At 37.2% G+C, this 26,524-nt stretch overlaps 1 protein-coding gene across 6 annotated transcripts in view; it reads left to right on the forward strand.

Annotated features, from left to right (window-relative positions):
• Positions 1-26,524, forward strand: part of CCNY (cyclin Y) — a 126,410-nt gene that overhangs the window by 91,145 nt on the left and 8,741 nt on the right. For all 6 annotated transcript variants that reach the window (XM_042802103.1, XM_032982682.2, XM_032982679.2 and 3 more), the window contains 6 exons: positions 452-552; positions 3,690-3,725; positions 7,557-7,614; positions 7,715-7,834; positions 21,586-21,752; positions 26,333-26,495. In XM_042802103.1, coding sequence (XP_042658037.1) covers positions 452-552; positions 3,690-3,725; positions 7,557-7,614; positions 7,715-7,834; positions 21,586-21,752; positions 26,333-26,495 — 645 coding nt within the window. The remainder of the gene's footprint in view (positions 1-451; positions 553-3,689; positions 3,726-7,556; positions 7,615-7,714; positions 7,835-21,585; positions 21,753-26,332; positions 26,496-26,524) is intronic.

Raw genomic sequence — 26,524 nt, forward strand, 5'->3', positions numbered from 1 at the left:
CTGTAGGGTTTGCTTGGGTTGTTGTTCAATTCTTTTTTCTCCAAGCATGGTTTTGTATCTGCTTCTAAATCAGTCTTCATTGTCAACACGATTTCTTTTTCACTCCTCCACTTACTCTTTTGGGATGAGGACAGAAACATAGGTCTTGTTCGTCTTTGCTTGCTTACCAAATACATGTATGTATTTGAGTAATTCTGCACAAACATTTTTGCCTGGTTTTGGGGAAGGAGGGATGGAGCAGAGATTGGGACTTAAAAGTATTAGTTAAGGCTCAGGCAGGGATTGTTGTGACTTTTGTACTGGAAATTATTACTTTCTGAACTGCTTGATCATTACTGTATGCATCATTGTGAGAGACAGAAAAAATTGTTTATTCTAAATTCTTGCATCTCCTCAGAAAAATGCTTTGGTATTACATAATTGTCATTGTTCTTTTGCATGTTTTTCATAGCATCCTCCTGGGCAGTTGAGAAGGAAGTACAGTTCCTGCTCCACTATTTTCCTGGATGACAGCACAGTCAGTCAACCAAACCTCAAGTATACCATCAAATGGTGGGTTTTATAATATATTTTTGCTAGAACCTATACTATATATATCTATTTATTTATACATATTTCTGCACCATTACTGAGCAAGCTTCAAAGGTTTCTAGATTTTTACATAGTAAATTTATTTAATCCAGTCATGCTTCAGAGGCAGTGAATAGTATGGGTAAAGGGTATCATTCTTATTTTAGGTCTGTGCAGAATCAACATCCCAATACTGCATATCTCAATAAAGATCTCAAATTCCAGCAGCTGAAATCCTTGTGCTTCAGCGTTCAATTGGGTACTTGCTTTGGATGAGTCCTCCAAAACTTACTTGGGCACTTGTTTGTTCAGAATTTTGGAATTATCTGAAATTGAAGAGCTCTTTCCTGTTCATGGGAAAATGCTTATTTGCTAAGCTTTCCTTCTAGTTTTCTGGATGAAATCGAAATTAATTGTCTCCAGATTCATTTTGTTATTGAGTACAAGGGCACTGGCATTTTATTACACAGCAGCAGGGAGCTTTGTATGTGGTGTGCACATAGGCTTACCCTTGGGTGATGTCTTAGATGATCATTTCAGGTTTCACTGGGGCCTTTTTATATTTGGAGAGAAATTAAATTGATATGTATAGAGTGTTGTTCTTTACATTTTGTACAGTAAGGGGGAAAAATGAGAGAACAAATGCTCAGGCATTTTATGCTGTTTATTACGGTTGCTGATATACTCTTCTAAGTTGCTTGCTACCTTGATGTACTCAAATGCAACAATTTGTTAAGACAAAATCTCTGCTGCAGGGATGCTTACATGAGAGACAAATATTCTCAGACTAACACATCCAAAGGAGTTGATAATGTTGGTGGTCACAAAAATATGTTCTTAATTTAGCTGTTTAAGGAAAAAAGAGGGGAATGGAGAAAGGATTTGCAGTCTGACTGACACCTAATTCCTCATCTGCTATTTCTGCCTGAAATATAGTCTTGCTTTTCGTTGAGTTTCTTTAATTAGTAACTTAATTCACATGAACACTGGAAAAAGGTTTTTTTGTTTTGTTTTGTTTTTTTTTCCTCCTGGAATCTCATACTCTTCTGTTCTAAAATCCCTTACATGCAGATTTTTTAAGTGCAGCCTTTTGGGTGGGTTTTAGGTCCCTTTTTGCATCAGAACTGAGACTGCTTGTTGAAAGAAGAGATGAATTCAGCTGGCTGCAGCACTGGAGAATTGTTTTCAGCAGGTCACAATGGCCAGCAGCAGCCTTGTGAAAGAGGATTCAGAAAGACAAGCTGGGGGGAGCAAGGTGATGGCTCATTTATTTCTTCTGGGTCATGTTATGCACTGGTGTGTTTAAAATATTAGCGTATCTACTGGAGATCTGCAGTATCAGTGGGCTGGCCAGGGTAGGGTGATGGAAAGCTCCAGAAGCTTCTTTCCTGCACATTGAGTGCTAGCTGAACTAGCCTATGAAAAGCAGAATGAAACTTGGATCTGACTGAATCTATTGCAGTTCTGAAAGACTTTCAGATTCTGATACAGATTCCCAAATAGTAAATATTTTCTAAACTTAATTTGACATTTTCTTACAAAAGCAACCATATGGGCACCAAGCAGAGCTCTGCACATAGATTCTTGCATCTGCTTTCATAAAGTGAAATAGAACTGCAACTGTGTTCCTAGTGACATAATTTAAAATTAAATGTTAGGACTAATTTATTTTGTGAATAGCTTTCAGTCAATTTAAATTAATTCATAAATGTGCTTTTTGTGTTCAGTGAGGACCATGTCCTTTAAATGTCCATGGTACAAAATATCCCTTAATTCCTTAAATATGTATCTGTAGAAAAAATCAAATTTAGAAAGCATTTATGATCTAAAAACTTATAATGCAGACAGGTAAAAGCCATAATGCTCATACAAAGTTAGTAAAACATATTTACTTTCAACTAAGAAAAAATATTTTCTACTACATTGGCTGTTAAAAAAAAAACAAAAAAAAACAAAAACAAAAAAAAAACAACAAACAAAACCACCAAAACCCAAACCAAAGCAAAACCCACACAACCAAACTTGAAATAATTGAAAATTCTACTAACAGGGTGGCTTCAACATATTGTTTTTCTAACAGACAGTATGTCAGTTTTCGTGTAAAAATTCTGGAATAAAATTACAAAGCAACCAGTTGACTCTTTTAAAAGGCCTTTTATGGGAAAGAAAAGGGGGGAAGTTTTGCATCAGTATAAGACAGAAGCAACTTACAGTGAATCACTGACAAGACAAATAGTAGACAAACAGAATCGGTGAACTCTCTCCTCCTTCCCCTTTAGCTTTATGTGGGTTTTATGCTGCTGGAACAAGTAGGGAGGGTGCTGGTTCTGCTTTATCCTTCAATAAAGCTCTGTCATGAGTAAAGCATGTATCCTTCAATAAAGCTGGAGTCGTGAACTGGAAACTGGAGAATAACCATGAGAAGCTGTATCTTAATTTTCTTTAGTCTCAAATGTGAATGAAATCAGTTAGTTGTATATGTAATTAAAAGTCTTAGCTTTCTGTGAATTATAAGGACACATTTCATCTTTGCACAGAATATAAACTTTGGTGTGGTGGTTGAGAACATGGGAAATGCATAATGCAGTAAGTTATTCATGGAGTCATCTTTCCTGAGTTAAAATAAGTAACTTGATGCCATAAAACTGTAGGAGCCTGGTATTTGAGTCTGGTATGTGAGTAACTACATAGAACGACAGCCAAAAGTTAATGGATTTAAATATAAGCCAACAGTGATTAAAACATTTTGTGTTAGCCCAGCAACATTAGCAAACAATAAAAGAGAATGTCCAATGCCTCTGATGCTTTATCTTCAACCTTGGGAGTCAGTAGTGGTTTTGTCATTGACTGGAGTGGAGTAGGGCGTTAAATGGAAGGTATGTGCAACTTGGTATGTAGAATATGAGTATTTTTGAAAGTTACTTCATTTCTAGTGGAAAGGAGGCACTTGGAATGTGCTGAACGAATATTATAAAATTGTCTGACAGTGAACAGAAGAACGTAGGCTGTTGAGCATACTTTTTGTCATGCATTGTGCTAGGTTTTAAATTTGCATGTTAATATGACAGATATTATAATTTGACAGTCCTGAGATATTAACTCTATATTTTTCTTTACAGTGTAGCTCTTGCAATATACTACCACATCAAAAACAGGTATGTGAATAATGAAGTCTTGTACTGATATATCTTTAATCAAAACAAATGAACTGCCCAAACCCTAAAATTTCTTGCTCTGTTGCTTTCAAAATGTTTTTGGGTAGTAATTTTCTTATTTCCCATGCTAGAAATGAGAAACATACCCTTACATATTTTGATATAGATTATTGCACTTAGAAAATAATTAGAGGATTGTGTACCATAAAAATCTGGATGTACAGTTGAGAATTGAAAAACCTTGATGATTCGGTGTTTGGCTTTATGTGCACTGGGCACTTCTACGTTGTTGCATATGTTGCAATTACATATAGAGAAATCTGAATAGTGTCTTTCAGATTTCCTTTGTAAAGTTAACTAGGTAGATCAATGATCAGTTAATGTTAATGGATTTTGAAATAAAAGCCATTAATTACACAGTAAGAGTGACATTGTGAATAGATGTAATTCAAGATGCCTCAGAAACATCGCAGGACCTGGCTTATCTTGTCTGGTGTACTATGTTTGAGATCTCTGCTCAGTCCAGCTGATTGAAATTGAATAGAAAATAGGTTCTTTAAAAAGTAACTTGGTAAATAAATTAGCTTTTTTCACGTTGAATTGTGCTTTTGTATTTTAAATTCTCTGTCCTCACGATACATCACAGTACCATAAAACGGTATTTCCTGACATTTCTAAGGAGAAATTTTCTAAATACTTTAAGTGACTTCTATGTCCGTGGCTTTTCAATGTGTCTTTTCAGAGAACTTGGCTTAGATCTCGACCTAGCAAGCCACTTACATGTTTTTTCTTCTGGACTGTAAGAAGTCTGACTAGAACAAAAGGAATTACTCATAAGTTTAAAGTTAAGCTGGTACGTCATTCAGGACCATGTTTCAGGTCACTGTAACCCATCACTTCTTGAAACAAGGCTGACATCTAAAGAGAAACCTTTAGAAGTGCACAAGGGCAGAAAGTCTTAGGGCTTGATCCCTGTTGAAAGCTCTTAGAAGACTTTCCAAGACGTCAGGGGGGCCTTGGACTTAAACATAGCAATATGTAAAGCAAAGTTGGAGTGAAATCTTTCTGCAGACTTTTAATCTCATTTCCCAGGAAATGAGGCATTAGTGATCATGCATGAATTACTTGTTTATCCATCTGTGGTTCTCTCTTTCCCCTTTCCTCCATTGTCCCTGGGTTAGTTTGGCTAACTAGTCAATTTTTACTATGCTTGACTAAATAATAGAGATCTCAAAGATGATTATACTATAAAGTTTTGTGGAAATAAATTATCCTTAAGCGCTCCGTTAACAATCGTGCCAGCTGAGTAAAAGGCCCAAGAGAACGGGGTACATTAGAGACTACAAATGGTGAGAAACTTCAGAAGGAGCTCACAGTCAAGCAGGAGGAGGAATGCAGAGCCAGATATACAGACTGACTTTGTGCCAGTTGCCAGGGAGCTGATTTCTGTCTGCAGTAAAATATGCCCATTTGTGATCTTATAGAACTTGATGCAAATTTGACCTACGGCTAGTAGACAAAGAGGCCAAACCTTTATAAAATAGATTCCCATGTCAGTGTCTTGAAAATAAATACATTCTGAATGTTATCTTCTTGGGAACCTTGCTATCTGTCCTTTTGCTTTTGGGGTGGAGGGGTGATTTATTCAGGAAGGACTAGTTGCTGCTTCTCGCTCCTGCAGCTGCCCCGGGGTGGGGAGGTGCGTTGTTGACGTGCCCTCTGCCGCGCTTGGCACCGATGGTCTCGGCAGCAGTGCTGGAGCGGGCTCGTGCGTGTCGGGTAACGACTCAGAAAGGAAGGATGTCAAATGACTGCTCTGTCTTCAGCTGTCTCTGATTTAGGAACGGAGGGACAGTGCAGTAACAGCATTCGGTTGTACTTTCTGCTGAAACAGCGATAGCACAACATATGTTCTGTTTCCTGCCATTAATGGCAAAAAGGAAGTTGTTGATGTAGGTGGTAGATTTTGGTTCATTATTGAGGGTGGGGAGTAAGGAACCACTGTAACTCTTATACGGACTCAAGGTTGATTTTGAGGGAAAATGAGTCAAGCACCTGCTTTGCCAGAGAAGAGTTCTTTTCAGACAGTATTTATTTGTTCCTTTTATCCTGCACAGTAGGCTTAAAACTAAATTACTTCCTAATATTCCAAACTCTTACCAGTCCCAGTTTCTTTAGAAACTGTACATGAGACAGAATATTCCTGTATATGTTTCCCACATTTCATCTGATTGTAACATGCTAGTTGTCATTCATTCTTTTCTCAGTGTCTCCCATCACTGTTATATTGATTTGCTTTCTGCAGCTTTTGTTGTGCTTAGCTATTCAACAAGAGGTGAAAGACTACAACTGTCTTGTTTTCAGAGGAATGCATAAGTATTGTTGAATTTGCTAAATGAATAAATAAAACAAATGCCAACAAGCTGTACACAAAAAAATGCATAGATCACTTAGTAGATAGTTCATTTTTGAAAGATAACAGTGTGAATTTGTTATAATGAAGATAGAAACCTATCAACTTTTTTTTTGGTGTAATAGATTTTTTGAGGGCAATCAAATGTGCCTTCATAGCATGCACAAGCTACGGCATGAAAAAATAAAATAGGAAATTCTTTCTTTCTTCTCATTGTGAAGGGCCACAGTTTACCGTAGCACATCAATGACTGCAGTGAGGCTGCATCTGCATTATGATACAGGTCTTTTTATGTAGGGGTAAAAGAGCCTGGCCTAAAATCCTTGCTCATTAGGAATTTTCTAGTAATTATCTCAATTTGTTTGTTTTTTGTTGTTTTGTTTTTTATTTAGGTGCTTAAAAAAAAAATCATTTCAAGTGTTAGCAGGCTTATAGCAGAAAAAAATGTTGCCTTCAGATGTTGAGGTTTAGATGTTAGCTGCTAATAAGTACATTTTGTAGACATGAATCCACTGTAAAACTCATGTTTGTATGCTCTGAGAGACACGTGTTGCTGCGATAGGAAACATATTCAGTGGTTTCTTTCTTAAGAACTCTGTGACCAGAGTACCAGGGATGCTATAAATAAAGATGGGATTGTAATAAGGAGGTCACATGGATGCATCTATCCAGAAAGTGTCCAGTTCTAACTGGTACTGTTATACCACTTTCTTTTGTGATTGTTAGTGTTCCTGCCAGGATTACAAATGGCAAAAATCTTATATCGCATACTGGCTGTTAGGCTTGTGAAGTTGCATCAACTTGCATGCTGATCTGGAACAACAGGGATCTGAGAGAGAAATAGCAAATAAAACCAATGAACAGGAAAATTATTTTGTCTGAGATTTTTTTGTATGTACTCCTTTTTGCTTTCAGAAACCATTACTAGGATAGGGTTTTCCAAATAAAGTGAAATATGTATGTATTAACTAAAGGATAACTGTAAAACCAGTGTTGCACATTTGTAAATGTTGCATATTTGTAAATGACGACAATAAAGGAGGAGAAGGAATTAAGTGACTGCAAGGATTAACATGATAAAGTTAAGAAAAGGAAGTAAGCTGGACTGATTTTATTGTAAGTTTATAGTAGTACCTCTGAGGCTGTCAAAATGCCTTACAGTAGAGATCACAAACGCTGTGTGTTTTGGGCACTGAAAACTGAAAATTTTAACATACTTTGTAATATGGATTTCATATTACATGTGAACCTTCTGGCAGAATAGGACCAACTTCTATTTGAAAATCACATTTCTGCAGTGTTTCTAAGCACCCTGCAGCATGAGGAATATTGGAGTTTTAAGAACATGCTTGTGTCTATGAGAGCTGCGTGCTGTTGTGTTCAGATAATGACACTACTTTGGTTTTAATACTTTTTAGGGACACAGATGGAAGAATGCTCTTAGATATTTTTGATGAAAACCTTCATCCCCTTTCGGTAAGTTCATCTGCCTCTTCTTCCTTATCATGTGAACTGTCTTTCTTTCTGTCTGCTTCGTTTTGTTTCAGTCACCTATTTGGAAGTGTTTCTTCCTTAGAAATCCGAAGTGCCACCAGACTATGACAAACATGACCCAGAGCAGAAACAGATTTACCGCTTTGTTCGGACGTTGTTCAGTGCTGCTCAACTGACTGCTGAATGTGCCATTGTCACCCTGGTGAGTGTCTGAAAGATGACATCAACCATCTGACAGACCCAGTTTTGTTCTCAAAGCTTGGGTTTGTATGATTTAATAAATCTAGGTGCTGCCAGGGATTTTTTTCTCAAAATGGAGACAAAGGAAATTTCTTGATGGGAAGAGATACTACACTTCATTTTCTTGGGGGAGAGTAAGTGATGGAAGAGATTGGGTAACAAGTGAGACAAAAGCCAGGGTTACATTTTGCCCTCACAGAGTGATAATGTTACAGGCCAACAGGGAGACTAATATAAAATGCAGGTGGCAGAAGTGGTCTGAACAGGAAGGAATGTTGAAATCAGAAAGGCTTCCACTTTTGGGGGGTTTGCTGTGTATCGTAGCTCCCAGCAGAGACTCAGGAACAGCTGAAGGTAATTTGATAGCACTCATAAGAATTGACGGGCACATGAAGGATTTGGAGAGTGGCTGGGACATGTTGGTGATAGCTTTTTTTTTTTACTTGTACTGTACTTGTCTTTCAGGACCACGTCATAGGATTGAACAATTGTACTCAAGGCTGAAGTTTAGCTACTTAAAAATAGCACAACACAAAAGAAGTTTCAGATTTTCAGCTGGTGTGGATCAACATAGCAATGTGGATTAAATGAGATAAAGTGATCTCCACCAGCTGAGAATTTCTTAATTTTCCTGAAATTTTTACTGTGAGAACTCTGACAAGCCTCTTCAGCTTTCAGGCATGATTTTGGCCATGTTCTTGACTCAGAGATTTTAAAGGAACAAAATGTTTTTTTTACCACTACAACGTGTGGTTTCATAACAGCTTTGTTATGCACTGTAGATGGAAGAAAGGGAAATTGGAGAAGGTGGATTTTGAAGCCCAGACCTACTCATTTCCTCTGTTAATCTCTATCCCTTGGCTTCTAAGATTAGTTGGCAGGCTTTTCTCCTTTGGACAGTCAGAATGAATTGTATTAGCCAGTACAGAACAGGAATATGAGAGAAATAGGGCAAGAAACACCCTGCAGTGCTCCTCTCTTACATTTTGAAGTATTACTCTACCTAGTTACTTGACCCAGCCATTACTTGTTTTCTGAAATGACATTTTGTCTGTCTCTTTTACATAATTGCACTAAGTACTTGTCCTTCTCTCTTTTCTTCTTCCTAAGTGTTTTCTGCTGGAAGCAAGATACATTGTGTGTATCAGTTATGTTCTTCTGTAATTTAATAAATCTACTGTCATACAGTGGAACCTTATTGTAGTTATGTTTTTTAATCTTATCTTATTGGATGAGTGAGGACACTGTTTAGTAGAAAGGAAGAGGGTTTTTTTAATAACAATATCTTCCTGTTTGGAAAGTTCTTCCCCACAAATATTGTTAACCCTGGCATATATTTCAGACTTCCATTTGTAAATACTTCCTTGCCTCTTCTGGTTCTCATGCAGTTTCCCTGCAAGTAACACTTTTGTGTGATCTGCAATGAAATATAAATGTTTTTTAACTCACTCATTAAATTGCAGAGGTGGTTTCTATAGTTGTTAAAGCTTGAAAACTTAGATGGCTTGGGTTTTTTACCCAACACAACAATAAAAGATAAATTGTTTTATAGCCTACTTTTCAAAGCAGTCATGCAGATGTTTGCAGATAGATTTGGTGCAGGTGATCAGCATTACTGTTCTGCTGTTCTTGCCCATATTTTCAGGATAATAGCACCTGCCTGACCACTCTTTCCAGAAAGCCTCAGAGTTTTTGTATAAATAGTGTTTTACAAGTATGAAATTATACTGCTGCTGTTCTGTGTCCTCTGTACTTCTAGATCCCATTTCTTTATTTGTTAGTATCATCAGGAGGGGCCCCAGAGACAGATTGTATTGTTTCTGAAATGTTCAAATGTGCAAATTAATCTGTTAAAAAGCAATCAACCCTTCGCCCCTCCCCACACTCCTAAAATCTTAATAGTGTTGATACTGCTATTTATGAGCCCGACAAGTGCTTTCAATTTTGATATCCTGTCTGGAGAAGAAGAGAGCAGCATTCCCTGCCAGAGCTTATGTTTTGCCATAGTGTGGCCGCCCATCAGAGAGCAATTTGATAGCCCTGTCTGCCACTTGTTCCTCCTGGGAGGATTGCCAGAAGGCGGGAAGTATATCTGTGGAGATCACAGTACATTTTGAACAAGATGCTACAACTATTATCTTTCTTTCACTTACTCTGATTATTTTCAAACAGTCCTAACCACACCTGTTTACTGCCTAAATTATTAACTTGCTCTAGGGTGTGTAGTTGAATTCACTCACTGTTTGTCTTTTTACATGCCATTAGCCAGGTAGAAGCAGCAGTTACGAATGGTTTTGTAGCGCTCTGTATGTTCAGCACAGGAGCTTAGTAAATGTGAAACTCCAGACTGTTAGATAAGCTAGTCTCCAGCAAAAAGCTAGCATTGTATTGCTTCAAGCACTTAATTAAAATATTTCAATTAAAGCCTCCACTATTAAAGCAAAACCAATTTATAATTAAACAAAAAATTTAATTTTCATACAGCCACCAGAGCTGCCAAGAGATTTCCCATACTGATAGGTGAAAAATTAAAATCTCAGGTTGAAACAATTAAATACTAATTCACATTATTTATTTATAAAATAATACCATAAGAATAAAATTAGTTTTAAGAATTGTGTTGCTGATTTAGTCTTGCAAATAATGTTTTTTGTCCCAGTGAACAGCTGAACTATACTCTGTGACCTGACTTCGTGAGAAAAATAAAGCACAGGTGCTTCTCCCTCCACCCAGAGTATTTCCACACTTGCTAAAACTGAGAAATGCCTGTCTCATCTTCACCGTCTCCTCAAGTGCAGAGGTGGCAAGTTGTACTTATGTTAATCTACTAATTGGATAGTAAATAAAAATGTGAACAGGAGCATTATCCATACCAACACGAAAACAAGACAGTGTTTGCATGTCATGAGAATTAAATATTTATGCTTTGTTCTTTTGTTCTGTAAAACCAATCCTATTAACTAGACCTGAAGAGGAGAATGGTCCAAGTCTTCTGCTTTGCGTTGGCATGACTTTGAGCTTTGCAAATAGGCCACATCTAAGGCTCCTTATATACTTCTGTGTGCATAATAGTTTCAGAGAGGATCCATTTTGCATTTGCAAATCTGCTAGGCCTATATGATACAGGCTGATCAGATATGATGATATGTAAATACATACAGTACGTGAGTTGAATTATTTCTGTGAAGTTCAGAGGAGCGTGCTTTTCAAATATATTACAAAGTTCATACTGTGACTGAGAGGATTTGATATAGGGAAATTTGAAATTTGAAGTACATAAGAATAAATTCTCCCTATGAAAAATAGGGATTTAATTAATCCAGCCAGATGTTCCTGAGTTCTTATTGTATTCTTCAGTCACATTTTCAGCAGCTATGTAGAGAGAGAATATTGTTGAACTGTGTTGTAAAAATTATAGTATTTGAGGAAAATTTTGTTTTCTTTGTGTTTGGAGGAAGGGAGAAAGCTTTCAATTTATTTCCTGTCACTGGGATATTTTTGCTTTTAAGTACTGATTAAAATACCTTTTCCTTTTTTCATATTTCAATTGAAGCTTCAAAAATATGATACTTGTTTAAAAGAAAACTGAAACACAAAATAAAGTGATCAGAGCCCATAGAGACACTTGATCTGCAGCAGAGGTCCTTCTCAGCTGGCCCAGTATAACTGCTAATCCTTACGCAGCTAATGGAAAATGCAGCTTCCTCCGAAGACCTCGGAGTACAATGCCAAAGTACTGTTTATTGCCTGGTTTGATGCTGTCGCTCTCCATCCAGTGACTGTAAGGGATCGTGAGTGTGGTTGGGTGAGCAAGGCAAAGCATTGAAGCTGGGCTCCGCCTCGTGTAAGAAACCCATGAGAAGAGTTGTGTATATCCAATATAGTTGGTGTCCACCTTTGTCCTGGGCTTCAGGCATTCCCTGGGGGGTGACTGAGCTTCCCACAGCTGAAGCAGGTCTCCCAGGCACAGAGAGAAGGTCTCTCCAGCCGTGGTTTGGATCCTGAGTCCCTTGGCAGCTGGCTGTGCATCAGGGTGTCCTCTGCAGAAGGCCAGGAGCAACAGGGGCTTCATATCTGTGCTCCGAGCACTGGTGGGAGCAGAAGACTCTGATTCTGGTCTCTGCTTTTAGGGCTATTATCTTTTGACTACAGTCTAACATACGCTACATGTGGATGATTATCAGTTAATACTGATACATCTCTTAGTCAAGTCTTGCTTTAGGCCTGCTAGGATATATACTTCACAAGAAAGAACATTCAAGCTGGGTGTTGGGAGGGAATTTTTTTAAAATCCTCAAGAGAAGAGGACGTGCAGTTAAAGAATGGATGTCTGTTTCCTGATGCATCTCTAAGGGCTTTTATGTGGGCAAGGAATGAATACTGATCTCAGTTTTAGACTGGAAAGTCGATGTTACCTAACAGTTTGAGTGCATTTTACATGTATTGTAGATCTTTGTCTTAAAATAATCTTTGTCTTAAATTAGGGTGAAACCTGGAGATGTGTGACTTTTCTCTCAGTTCCATTAGTGCTTCATATAAGTATCTACAATGATACTTTGCAGTTCACATTTTCAGAGTTTTGTGACTGTGTTTGTTATTCTTTTTCAACATTTGGTCTCAAAAATAACATTAAGATGAAGGACCATGATGTGGTGTCCTTTTCATAAAACGGATGGCACCAGACCCTTGTGGAACATTTTAAATGCCCAGCTGGGCAATTGCAAAGCACAGTTATTTCTGGAGAGTCGTGGTAGGGAACTGGCTGATTGCTTAGAACAGAGCATATGGCAATTTAGTGAGTGGATTAGAGCTGTAATTTGGCTATATGGTAGCTGCTACCAATTATACTTTTTTCCATGCAAATATCTTTTTAGTTTCAAGGCATTGTGACACACTGACGTTTTCTCATTAAAGAGGGAGGACTGTGTATTTCTTTGTGATGTGTTGGGATGGAAACTGTCTTTGTTAGGTATTCTGTGCTCCTGCAGATTATAATGTGAGTTACCTAGCGCATTCATATAGAATTTAAATGGGAGAGGGAGGGAATGAGGTTTTTGCGAGAACATGTTCATTTGTAGATTCTCAGTTATGTCAATTGAAATACCAAAAACATCATCACCTTTATGTAATTGTAACTCAAGTTAGAAATTATTAAAGCCACTAGAGTTTTATTGGTAAAATACAGGTAGAATTTGATATTAAGCAATATAAAAACAGCATGAGAAAAGATTTCCTGCTGTCTCAAAATTCAGAATTTACAGTGATATTCCTTGGTGATTGCCCGTTTTTTTAGTGTGCTGAGATTCCCACTCAGCCTCCTTGGAGGCAAAGCACAACTGCTGACCTCTCCATGCGGCACTATAGGAAATTCCAGTATTACAGACAGATGGAATCACAGGATAATTTAGGTTGGAAGGGACCTCTGGAAGTCACACCTGGTCTGGCCTCTGCTCAAAGCACAACCAGCTGTATCAGGCTGATCAGGGCCTGCCCAGTTGAGTTCTCAATTTCTCCAAGGATGGAAATGTCATAACCTCCATAGAAAACCTGCTCCGTTGTTTTAGGGAAGTCTAAGAAAAGGATCATGTTATTTTGGGTGCTTAGGCTACAACTCCAGTGATAAGAGCTGTCAGTGGCATATTAGAGGTTAATATTGAGCAGCTTCAAAATGAAGTAACAAATTGAAACAAAACTTCTATAAAGAGCCCCATAGTAAGATTTTAATAAAATGGGAGTGTTCCTTTGGATTATGAAATATTGAAATGAAATGAACTGACACTTCCATAGTTGATATATATATCCTCCTAAGGGGTTGGTGGGAGGAAGAGGAGATAAACCTTCTCCAGTATTTTAACTTTTCTTTCTACTTGAGAGTATTATGTATTATATAAAATATGCTGTAATGTCCTCTGAGATGGAAAAAATTAGATGCTGTTTCACACTAATTAAAACTGAGCTCTTCAGTGCTATCTTTAGTTTTCAGTTTCTTCAAACAGATTTATGTTCTGTTGACTGGGATGTTGTGTAATCAACTCTCTGATATCCAGGATCATGGGGAGCAGGACATCCTAGATAACTGGGACAACATTGGATGCTGTGGTTACTATCAGACACTTGGGAAGTCCTGGATAGATAAATCCAACTGCAAATAAGCATCACAGGGATTAGTTCTAGCTCAGCAGTGGCTCTGCTGGAGCTTGGATGCTTGTTGCTGGTCCTGTTAGTTTGTGCCATGTTACAGTTCTCCGTCTGGATAGAAAAAGCCCACCAGGACTAGGGGTGATAATGGATGGCTAAATGCTTCTCTACGATGCTATTGCAAGTCCAAGTCCTGGGAGTTAAGATCAAAGGCATCCAAACTGGGTCAGCATGCAGTCATTTCGGGTCTGGCAGATATATGTCCTGAAACAAATCAGTTCCGTACCTCTGCTGGACCTGGAATGGCTTTGGAAGACATTTAACTATATTCCTGTGGGGCTGCATCTAAACTAATAAACCTTTCCAGAGTTTATTGATCTCCAAGCCAGTTTGGGATTATCTATACCCATGGAGTGGTAATTTTATTTAATTAATAGAATTAAACTCTTTTTTTTAATTCAGATAAATGAATTCTTGACAAAGGCAAATCACCCGATTGGTTTCACTTATGATTAAATAATAATTTGCTGATATTCCAAGCATCCAGGTCAATCATTGCAAAATCTTAGTGCGGGTCTGTGGGAAGAGATGGAAAATAATAATGCAATTCTGAAATCTTAACTCTGTGCAGTGTACCTTTGACGTGTGCTCAAGTTATTAAAATGTCTCCAATGAGATGCAAGTGTTGTCTATCAAAACTTGTTAGAGTGACAGTCATGTAAAACCATATGGTTCATTCTGAAACACAGTAGGCTAATAATTGAGGTATCTGACTCTGAGGTATTGAGTGTGTAGGTAAAAATATATTGATGGACCAATGTCCATTGGTATTTTCCAGATCAGAACTGCATTTTCAATTCAGCTAGGGATTGAATTATGTTACAAATGAGTTTTGAAGATTGTAGTGTTGTTGGTATTAAAGCTACGTTGGGAAAAATTCAGAATGATACCTTGTTTGACTGAAGCCACTCAGAGTTTCTGCCAATGTCGCATCAGTAACTTTGATCTTTTATTTAAATAGTCTTTTTACCATTCTGTAAAAAAATCTATAAATATACAGTCATAGAACTAAGCTGGTAATGATAGGTGTGATGAAGATGGCTCTTGGAACCTATTAAAGTGTTTGAGGAGAACTAGGTGTTGAATTAAGGCAGAATAAATCTGTTGTCTTTTTGGAATTCAACCATTGAATGTTTAGTAGAGAAGTGCTCAAAAGTTTTGCCACAAAAGCTTACTTTTAGAAAAGCCACTGGAAAGGATGAATTAAATTGAAGTAACATTGGTATAAAGCTTTGATTTGTTTTAAGCTATAGTTCCATTCTTAAGGATGGATACAGCTGTTAAAAGTGGGTGAAAGCAAATCATAGCATTTATTTTAACTTATGTCTTCTAGATAATAAAATCTCATTTTAGCTTTTATTAGTTCTGGTTATGTAAAGGAACACCTGCTGAAATAATCCAGAGGATATGAGGTTTTTCAGACTTCTGTTTTTTAAAAAAAAGTCTGTTTTGCACATCATTTCATCTTCTTTTTTGGTATTTTGATATATAAGTAAATTTCTTCGAACATTTTGGGATGTGAGTTACAATATTCTTTTCTACAGTGAGCTTTTAAAATTCAACTTTATTATATGACTTTACAGCAGCTAGTACTAAAGAAAATGTAGAAGGTATTTTGCTTTTGAAAATTAAACCAGTGAAATTCATTACAACACACAAATATACTGAACAGCATAGGGTGCACAGAATCCCAAGTTTGTTTGATACAAACTCCGTATTTAAGAAAATGACCCCAGTGTTTAAGACACTATTCAGTGTATAGACATAATTACATATAAAGGTGCATACAAAGGGCATTTCCATATGTCACACTTAGCATTATAGGGTCAACATTTTTGGTGACTTTTTTTTTTTTTTAAATGAGGTGGAGCATGCCTGCCTGTGTGTGGGAAGACTCGCTCGCTTTTGCCAGGAAAAGCAGGTGCTCTTCTCCCACCAGCCATGAGTTTGTTTGGGATGAGTAGCGTAGTCACTAACCGCCCACCAGCCTTCTTTAAGTGGGCTGAGAGCCGCCTGGCCCTTCTCCAAAAGTCTGCACTGATTCAGCACATCTTTGCAGCAGCCAGAAGCAGCCCCCTTCGGTAGTGCAGGCTGCTGAGTGCATGGCAGACTCTACCTCTCCTTTTTACTCTGATGTCCCATCAAAGTCAAAACCTTGGTGCTTGGGCTGTTACCATAGCCTGGGGTCTGGTGTACGGAAATGCTCTGAGATGAGAACAGTGGTTGAAAGCTCCATTTGTCAGGAATAATGAACTCTCTCACATTTGCATTAGAGACAGAACTCACTGGGTTGTGTGTGTACTGCTGTTATGAGGATGCTCTACATCAGTAGGGCACGAGCTCATGTATGTACCAGCCTTTCCCCTACCTAAATTTCACTATCTGCAGCGTCACCTGGTTCTCTCCAAATTAGAGCTAGAGTGTGTGACTGAGTGGGCTTGATTGAAAGTTGAAGAACTACACCAATGTGATAACATAGGCATATCTTTGGGAGACAAGTCGTAGATTACAGTGAATTCCCACATTAGCTGGGGACCTCAATAAACTTTTACTGGTGTTTGCTGCAAGGAGAAGTCTTGTTCTTTTTCTTTCTTCACTTGAACACATATGCTTAAAACCCACAACTGAGTCAGGGAGACCAGAGCAGATAAACAAAACAAAATGCTCTCTTTTCAAGAAAGGAGCCAGAAGCCACACTAAGCGCCTTCCTCCTGGTGAGGGATTTATCATTTTCAGTTTTATCAGAAGATGCTACAGAGCCTCACTTCAGCAAACTGTGTTTCTGGAGTTAAGCCCAAGTTATCACCAAGGACTCAAGTGATTATTCATATCCTTCAACACGCTATTGGAAGATGCTCAAATATGGTAATGAAGGTGGTATAAGAATAGTTTCTTATCAAGCTCCTATTTAATTTTTAAAGCTCATTTCTCAAGTATGTGCTGGTGGGAAGGTAGTTGCAAGTTTATGCTCCCTTTTTACTTAAGTGTATGTTCATCTCCTCAAGGTGTAAGTTCATCTGTTATAAATTACTCTCTTTTATGGCTTGCCTTGCAATATCATTCTTATCTGTTCTTATTAGTTTAAGCCATTCAGACAAGAAAAAGTAAAATTTGAGCCCACCACAAAATCCTTACTTGGTTTTCTTTTTCTTTTTTTTTTTTTTCCCTCTCTCTTTCTAAGCTAGATCTGCACATAAGAAAGGATACTATTTTCTGATTTTTGTATGTTGTCTGTATCTGTAGATGTGGAGTATTCCCCTAACGTCTACTAAAACTGTGTGAGAAGTGGAAATTTCAGAGGTTTTCATTAACAGGAAAGGGTCAAATTCAGCACTGATGTGAAGTAAATTAAGTTCATTTCTTAATTTAAGAGTGGCATAGTATTATGGCTTCCATATGCTTTCTGCTTATGAAGCTCCCTGCATTAGCATGGTGCATTGCTTTAAAGAAATGTTCTGCTACCCTGGGTCAATTCCAGGGAATGCTGTTTGTTCATAATTCAAGGAATAGTTTTGCTATAGTGAGGTTGAACAAGTTTGTGTAATGTAGTGTGTAAGGGTTTTGTTTACACAGGCTGCCTGGAAAGCAAAAGGCAGCCTTTTAAATAGAATCATTGGGTAGTGCAGACTCCGGTGAGATCCATGTGCCACCTTTTTAGTGAGCTTTGTGTTTCTGTGGTTTTACAAGTATTACTGGACCACTTAGAGGGGAGGTGAGTCTTCTGAGTCTCCACCACTGTTCCTACCTCACCCTTTTATACACTTTTCTTTCAGTTTCTGTCTTGAACCCTTGCTTCAGAGTGACCACTTGCTTATTTTTAGGGACTTAATTTTAGCTTCTCAAAGCATTTCAGCTGTGCTTCTTATTTTGGACTCATACATGACATGGAAAGCCTTCATAGGCAAAACTCCCAGTACCAAATTTTGTACATCAAAATATTTTCAGAGAGATGCTCTAACTAAAAAGTCAAAATTCTGGTTTTAATACTGAACTTGACACATAATTTGGAGTTTTTAATTTTGCACTTAAATGGTGTTTTGCCTGCCTCATGAAGGAAAATAGATTTTTGAACAATTAGTGATATTTTAGTTTTACAGTATTGTAAGACAATGATATGGTTTTCTTCAGTGTTCGAATGGCAGGTGGGGGGCAAATCATAGCTAAAAAAGAAATGGTGTATTCAGGAGTCTGGCACCTGGCCTCTTGAAAAAATCAGCTTTAGTTTTATGATACTTTGCTACCTATATTCTTTTTTTTTTTTTTTTTTCACTTTTTAAGGAAAAAACTGAAAACAGTTTTATCTGTGAGGACTCATGCTGTAAATATAGCTGAGTATAACTTGGTTTACACAGGGTTTTCTGAACATTTATTATGCCTGTCTTTTTGTGCCTAATGACGTTGACTGAGTTTAGCAAAGTGTCTAAAACAAGATTAAAGTTAATTCCTCGTTAATACAAGAAAAACAGAGAACCTTTTGGAGATTGAGAAAGCCAAAGGTCTTTGACTGAGACTTTTTATTTGACCAGTCTGTAATACTGTAACTTTTCACTCTTTGAGTATTCTATGATTTCAGAAATTCACTGAAATTATGTTGGCACTGAAATTATTTTAGCAGTATCAATGAGGTAATGATTTTCCAAATACAATTTCTGTGCATCTGCTCTTTTGTATGTACATTCCTTTTATAAGTTAGTTACTGCTACTTGTTTAAAGTTAATCCAGTATTTATTTGAAGGTACAGATATCCCCAAAACTCAGGATAAATATTTTCTAAATGTTTTGTGGGTTTTAGTAATTATCTATAAATCAGTCATAATCCCTCTAAAAAAAAAAGTTTTAAATTGCTAAGTAAAAAACTTCAACATTATTTTAAAACATTTATCTTAAAGGAATGTTTTCAGTTTTCTTCGCAGCCATGTATTTGTTCTGTTAGAGCAGATATAAATTTCTTTCGCTATCTGTAGAAGAATATCTTTAGGTATTTAAAATCTAAACCAAAATGCTGGTCCTTCAGAATCCCAAGCAGTGTTCTCTTTTTATAAAAGATGCAGCCTTTCAGGTAGGTATAATATTTTGCATGTATATTGTACTTTCATCAGAGTATTTCATAAAATCTCCTGCTAGTTTCTGTCAGTTGATATAGACTCTTGTAAGAGTACTAGCAACCTAAATAACCACTTAATTGCTTTTTATCACAATACAGTGAAGAGCGTATTATAAATTCTATTTAAAAATACGAAGAATAGGTTATTCTTTGTGTGCAAATCTGTATTTTTATAGAGTAGTGTATCAGGACTAATTGTTGGTTGTAGTAAATGTGTCTGTTTTGTCATGTTGAAGCACTTCCAGTTTCAAGTTCTGCTTCTTCATGCACAGCAAGCAGTTCCACAGGTGAGAAATGAAACTGCAGAACAAATTCTCTTCTTTCATGCTAGTGAAGGCAGTAAAAAATTTTGTTTCTGAATCAGAGCAGAATTTACTAACTTAATAAATGACTGCATCTGACTTACCTTAAATCATTGCCAGAAGACTGCAGTGAAACCTGTTTGAAACAACCTCACAGTGGACTGAGAAATCTGTGTCTTGGGAGAGGTAGCCTGTTCGAGAGAGAAAATTTCATACTTTTTACACATTAATTCATTGTAGTATGACTGTATTAGTGACCATTACAGACACTGTAACTTGAGTTTTATTTTCCTTTAGTAAGAGTAGGAAGTAAGGAACTTACACTTCGTGGTGGTCATTTTGAGCAGAAGTTGTCTAATATTGTGTGTTTTCCCATTATTTTCTTGCTCAGTATGCCATTTATACTGCAGAGTGTGTGAGGCAGTTCATTTTGTGAGCTGAATATCTGTGTACGTGTATTCAGATATTTAATATCTTGTCATAAAATATATATTTTAAAAAAACCCTTTAAATTATACAACAGCTGTCTACTGTTTTCAGTGATCTTGTTGCCAAGCTTTAATTACTTGTACAATTATTGGAGACTCTTAAAATACACAAGCTTCAAAATATATGAATTATTATTTTTTAAGTATGCAGTATTTTCTACTAATGCTAGACCTTTCCAGAAGCACTGACATTCTCTCTGTGATGGTATGAGTGTGCATCGTTATAGAACATCACAAGTGAGCTGTTACAGGTTTTAAAGTTTTCTCCCTATGTCCCTCCTTTCCCTTTCCCCCGAAATCCTTACCAGCATGTATCCTATGTTGAATTTTTGATACATTAGCTATTCTCTGAGTATTATTCAATTAGGTGCTAATAAATATTAAATTAGTCAGACTGCAGGAGATTTATTATGTGTCTTCTCAGCTAGTATATAAACTGTTTAAATGTTGTGGATTGCAGAAGTCTTCAGTAATATTGTTCACCTCACATGTAAATATTCATAATTGTAGTAATTTCTTTGTCCCTAACAAGGAATAGAGTAGGGGGGCACACAGATCACCCACAACCAGTGTTTCTTAGAATATGTTTTATCAATCTGTTGTTATTAATGTAATTCAGCTTCTGTTATTGACAGCAGGTAACTGTTCTCACAGCATGTTGATCCCTCCCTTACTCACCCATAGTACCCTGGCTGGAGCATCAGTTGGCAGGGCTAACCTAGCCCTGCGTTTGGAAACAGAGGGTCATACTGTGCCTTCTCACCCCCCACAGATTTTGGTAGATGTTCAGAAAGTCCCTCCAGGGTCCCTTGTTTCATCAGATACATGTATATAATCCTGTAGTCTTTGTAAATAGTACCCACCACCCTCTTGGATGAGCTCAGGTTTGTACAAGCTATATGGTTCTATGTGTTGGTGGCCTTGGGCAGGTTGGGCCAGGCTGTGGTGTCCTGAGTTTGTCAGTTCTTGTGGGACCAACAGGATTAGTGTTACTCATCTCCAGAGCTTACCGGTCCAGAGGATAGTGTTATGAATTACATTCTTAGCTTGTACTTTTCCTCTCTGTTCAGCTCGTTATTTCTGTGGTAATTTCTGTGGTTATTTCTGTTCCTCCTATAGATGCTTATAGAACCTCTTCACACAGGCTCACTAGAGGGGCCTGGCATGACGTGATGCCATGTCTGATATCTGATTGCCAGTAAATTACAACTGTAGATGTTTGTATGACAGCTAGTAACTATTATTGGTGGCATACCCTTTCCTTCCTCATTAGTAATTAGCATTTTATTTATTTACATTATTACGTTAATTATTGAAGCTATCATTTTAATTAATTCCAACTTGTGACTGTATTACCAACAATTACAGATAGAAGAATAACGGTTTTGTTTCTGGTGATATGATCAGAAGGCAAAGGCCAACTAAAATATAAATTTATCACACCTAGTTTTGAGCTTGGCATAAATGTATGTATTTTAACCTACAGCTTTTATAAAAGAATTTTCTTGACAGCAGATTACTTTTTTAAAATTTCTGTAATGGGTTTGTGAGAATAGTTTGCTTTTTAATTTCTACTTAATAGCAAAATAGATTAAGTCTTGATTTTCATGTGTTTCCACAGGTATATCTTGAAAGACTTTTAACTTATGCGGAGATAGATATTTGTCCAGCAAACTGGAAGCGAATTGTACTGGGTGCAATTCTACTGGCATCCAAAGTTTGGGATGACCAGGCAGTGTGGAACGTGGATTACTGCCAGATCCTGAAAGATATCACGGTTGAAGACATGTGAGTGCAGTATGTTTATCTGTCAATGAATGCCCAGATCTGTATTTATGAGGGGGACGGGAAGTTCTCTCATAAATTATAAGAAGTTTGTATATCTGTGTTGTGTCTAAACATGGTGGATGCTGATAGATGGCATAAGATCTACTTGACAGTTGCTTACATAGAAAACATGATTTTTTTTTTTTTCTGGTTGAAATGTATTTTACCACTGGATGTTCATGCACGGTGATGAAAACAGACCTCCAGAATATTTAAATGTATGACTTGACAGAAACTCTCACATCCAATAAGCCTACATGTATTCACTTCAGCAACATTTTCTGTTGTGCTAGTTCTTCATACAGACAGTAGACCAACATGTAAGACAGGAAAAAAAATTGTTGTGATCCTAATGACACTTAGATGATCACCCACTTATTTATTGCCATTATACAAAATTAGTGCTTTTGGGTTTGGCTTTTTTTTGTTTTGTTTTTGTTTTTTATTTGCCTTTCCCCCCCCCCCCCCCCGTATCCTGCTGAGTTTGTTTCCATGTTAAAAATCTAGTATTTCAACTTGCAGAGATAAATTTCCATTTTTCCATTTTTTTAATCTGATGGCATTCTTAAAAAGTTCATATTGTAACAGCATAGAGTTGTGATATGTGTCTGGATACTCCTGAGTCACATTAAGAGTATATTCCAACAGTAATAAAAAGAACTGTAATAAGAATAAAAACAATTTAAATCTTAATGTTTGCAAATACTAAAATGAATGCTCATTTCGCTAAATAGTCTAGCCCTTTTTTTTGTTTGACTGGTTAGCAGGTACTCTATATATTGGCCGAAGTGCCTGAGGTTTGTATCCTCTCTATGTTCAGGGCTGTGTCACTTACCACTCGCCCTTCCCGAGGTACGGGAAGGGCTGCAGTTGGAATGGGCACTGGGAGGGGGCCGGGGGGGCGGCTGCCTCCACAGGCCATTGCGGCTCCTGCGCTTGGAGGGTGACACTTACAGTCTACTGGTGCACCCCTTTTTTTTGTAAGAACTAATAACAATAAAAATATTAAAAAGATGTTTTAGTGCAGAAACTGCGTGTTTCAGAGCTCTTTTAAGCAGAGATAAGTATTTGTAATGAATATATAAACTTGTCTCTGCTTTAACTCACTTAAGGGGGAGCGCAGCTGCTGAAGAGTTAGTTGTGGATAACCACTCTGGGAGGAGGGAAGGAGGGCAGTAGATGAGAAGAAATGTTTATACAGACAGAATGTTTTTTGAATCTCAGTTTGCAATCTCAGAGCAGTGAAAGGCTAAGCATTTTTGCTAAAGCAGCCCTAAGTTAGTTTCTTAATAGTTCGTTGTCAGATTTATAGCTGGTCTAAAAAAGATCTGTAAGGGAAAGGTTGAATGTTAGGAGTCAGCTGATTGCTTTAAATTAATAGTGCTCATACGCTGCTAGATAAGACATATAAATTGTGGGTAGCTGTCATTGATCAAATAGTAGAAAAGTTATATCTGAATCTTGTGTTAATAAGCAATTTGTAATAAGGTGGGTTTTTTCCCAGAGTCAAAATGAAAACCACAAAGCTTGCATTGCTGTGGTATGCTGTAGGTACTTCCTTTACTTTGGGGAAAACTCTCATTTCAAAATACAGGTGGGAAATACCACATAATGTCATTTCAGTATCTGTTTTAAAAGATGTAAGCTACTTTAAGGATGGCTGATGATATTTCTTTTCCAACATAACCCAGACAGAATGAGATTTCTGACATAAAAGCAAGGGTTAGGGGGAACAATAAGGGGGACAAAATTATGCCCTTCACATTTCTGTGTGTGATATTATTCCATACTGAACAATTTGATAATGCTTCCTTGACTGTTTTAAGTGTTTCCTGAATGACTTTGCTAAGCTACTTTTTACTTGATCCTTTTCTCATGCTTTGGGGTATTCAGTGGCATTAAGAGCCTCCCTTCATTCACTCCTCCTCCAAGGCAAATCTGGGAGCTTTTACAGTATTTCTGAAGCTGGGACATGAGCTGAAGTAGAGTGCTGAACAGCTTGAAGCAGACTGACAGGTTTGGCTGTGCCGTATGACAGTATTAATGAGGGATGGTTATAAATATGAGTTTTGAAATTGCTGATTCTCAGTGCTTTTTTTGAAGGCAGGTGATGAGGCATACTGTGATGGTGTGAAAGGAAACAAAAAGAATGGTTATTGTTTTTGACAAACACATGCAATGGTGCTAGTGTTAGAAGTTGCACTTGAACTATATAACACCGTTACTCACATGGCAGATGTGTGCTCCCATGCTAACATCGTCCCTCTTCGTGCACTGCGTATTCCCTAAGCCAAACTGTGATGAGTCCTTGTCCTCAAAGTTTTTAGCTTCTTAACCTTTTCTTAAAGATATTAGGGTTCTCACAAACTGCAAAAACAGAAGCCTTTAGGAAAACTGTGGTCTTAATATGGTACTTGATGATCTGGCTCATGGGCTTTGTGTTTGAGGCTCCTTGTGAATCCTCTGGAAAAGATTTTGGTGTTTGCTGACCTGATGTTTATATTCCTGCTGCCAGACGTTCCATTTTTTTTTTTTCCTCCTATCCTTAGTGTAGTAGATTTTTTTTTTTTTTTTTCTTTCTTATTTTTCAGATAGTTGGGACAGTACAGTATCATGATTTTGAAGTGTCCAGCTTTATGCTAGATGGGGGCTTTCATTGTTTTCATTAACAAGGCAGAAAAACTGTAGGTCAAAATCTTCAACTGCTATGAATCATTCATCGTAAGTGTATCCTGCAAAACATGATGCAGACCTTTCAGTATTTTATAAGTCACCAGCAGTACATTGATCTGTGCCTGAAAGCTAATAGAGGACTTGGGAGGACTGAAGTGCAGTATGTAACTGTAGTCATGCATGTAGCATTACCTTGAATTTCTGTGTGAATTTGAGGAGTGGCCACAGGAAAGCATATGCTAAAGCAGTCAAATATAGATATATGGGGGGAAGAAGAGTGTGCTGATTAGTTAAATTGTATCAGTGTGAACAAGAAATACCTGTACTTTTTTGTTCTTTCTCAGCTGTAGTCAGTCTACTGATCTAACTTTCAAATCTGGGAGCTAGTGGATAGTAAGAATCTGAGGCTGTGTACTCTTTGTAAAGATTTGGGGATGCTCTTCAAAAGAGGCATAGCCAATGTCTTTCTCCATTAAAATAGGCTTTATATTATCCATTAACACAGACCTTTAGACTTAGCTTGCAGAAAGTAAAATCTCAGCAGTATAAAAGGACATTTAGAAATAATCTTCTCAATTGATAGAAGTCTTAAAATGTAGGTTTTTTCATTAGTTTTTTTTTAAAAACTAGAATCTTCAACAGTGTAAATTCATGCCAAAGAGTCCATATCCAACTTTTAGATAGTCTTTTAGTGTTAATTAATATTTATCATTATATAAACGGAGAATTTCGGCAGAGTGTGAGTGAATGTAAGGAAATACGGTGATTATGATGAAAGCATAAAGAGTGAGAAGAAGAAAAATCATTCAGTGTTGAAAACCTAATATACCAGTACTTTTTATCCTCAGATCCTTCCTCTTCTATTGAAAACTGCCTTGCACATTCCTTGCACACTTATGATGCAGTCAAAATGTAGCTTAAATGCAATATCATAGTCAATAAATGGTAACACAGCTGTTCAGTCCCTATACTCTTCAGCAAACATGTACAGCTTTTACTACCCATTTATCTTTATATTTCTCATAGCTTGAAATCACTGTTTTGAATGTCATATGTCCCTGCATAAGTATTATGTAGGATGTCTAGTTAATATGCAATTTATGAAAATTTCCAGTCCTTAATTTTGTTGATTTGATTATTCCTTAACATGCTTCTTAGTGTACTGGTGTAGGTAATAATGTAATGTTATACCAGTTTTCATGGAGTGAGAGCTCAAACAGGACCTCTGTTCCTATTGGGTATTTTAATAAACGTGTTTGGTTTAGGTGCTGAAAAACAAATGGTCACCACTGTGAATGTCATAGGGAAAAATTGCTTCATTCTGTTCATAAAGAAAAGACAGTTTGCTGAAAAATTCATGTTTCCCATGGCCAGTTCTAAGTGATTAGTTATGAAAGGCTGAAGTGAGTAAATAAGTTCTTTAGTAATTAAGGTGTTAGAGTAATTTGCAGCATTTATGAGATATGTCTGACGTTTAGAACATGTCTGCATTTTGTGTTTGCACAGCTGTGTGTGCAGACCCACCTAGTGGAGGTATAGCAGAAATGACAAGAATTTTTTTTTCCTGCTACCTTTTCTTTCCCAGATAGTATTAACTAAACTGATAAAGGTGCCCTTCCACTAGCAAAAGTTTGTGACTGGATTTGATTGGCATTGCAGTAGCAACTGCAAGGTGCAGCATCTTTCATATGCCTCATTGGTGTACGTATGCTGATAGAATTTCGTAGACTAGGATAACATTCGGCTATGATAATTTCATCCAGCAAGAATAAGAAATTAACTTGGTTTATACCATTTGCAATTTAAAGTAAATTGCATTCAGAATGCACAGTTTGAAGTATGTTTTCACATTTATCTTCTTTCTACAGGAATGAGCTGGAACGCCAGTTTCTTGAGCTCTTGCAGTTCAATATTAATGTTCCCTCCAGTGTTTATGCCAAGTATTATTTTGATTTGCGTTCCCTGGCAGAAGCGAATAACCTGAGTTTTCCTTTGGAGCCCCTCAGCAGGGACAGGGCGTATAAACTTGAGGTAAGACACTTTCTTTTTAGAGTGTGCGG

Source organism: Tyto alba, unplaced genomic scaffold (assembly GCF_018691265.1).
Source record: "Tyto alba isolate M040663 unplaced genomic scaffold, T.alba_DEE_v4.0 Super-Scaffold_38, whole genome shotgun sequence".
NCBI lineage: Eukaryota > Metazoa > Chordata > Aves > Strigiformes > Tytonidae > Tyto > Tyto alba.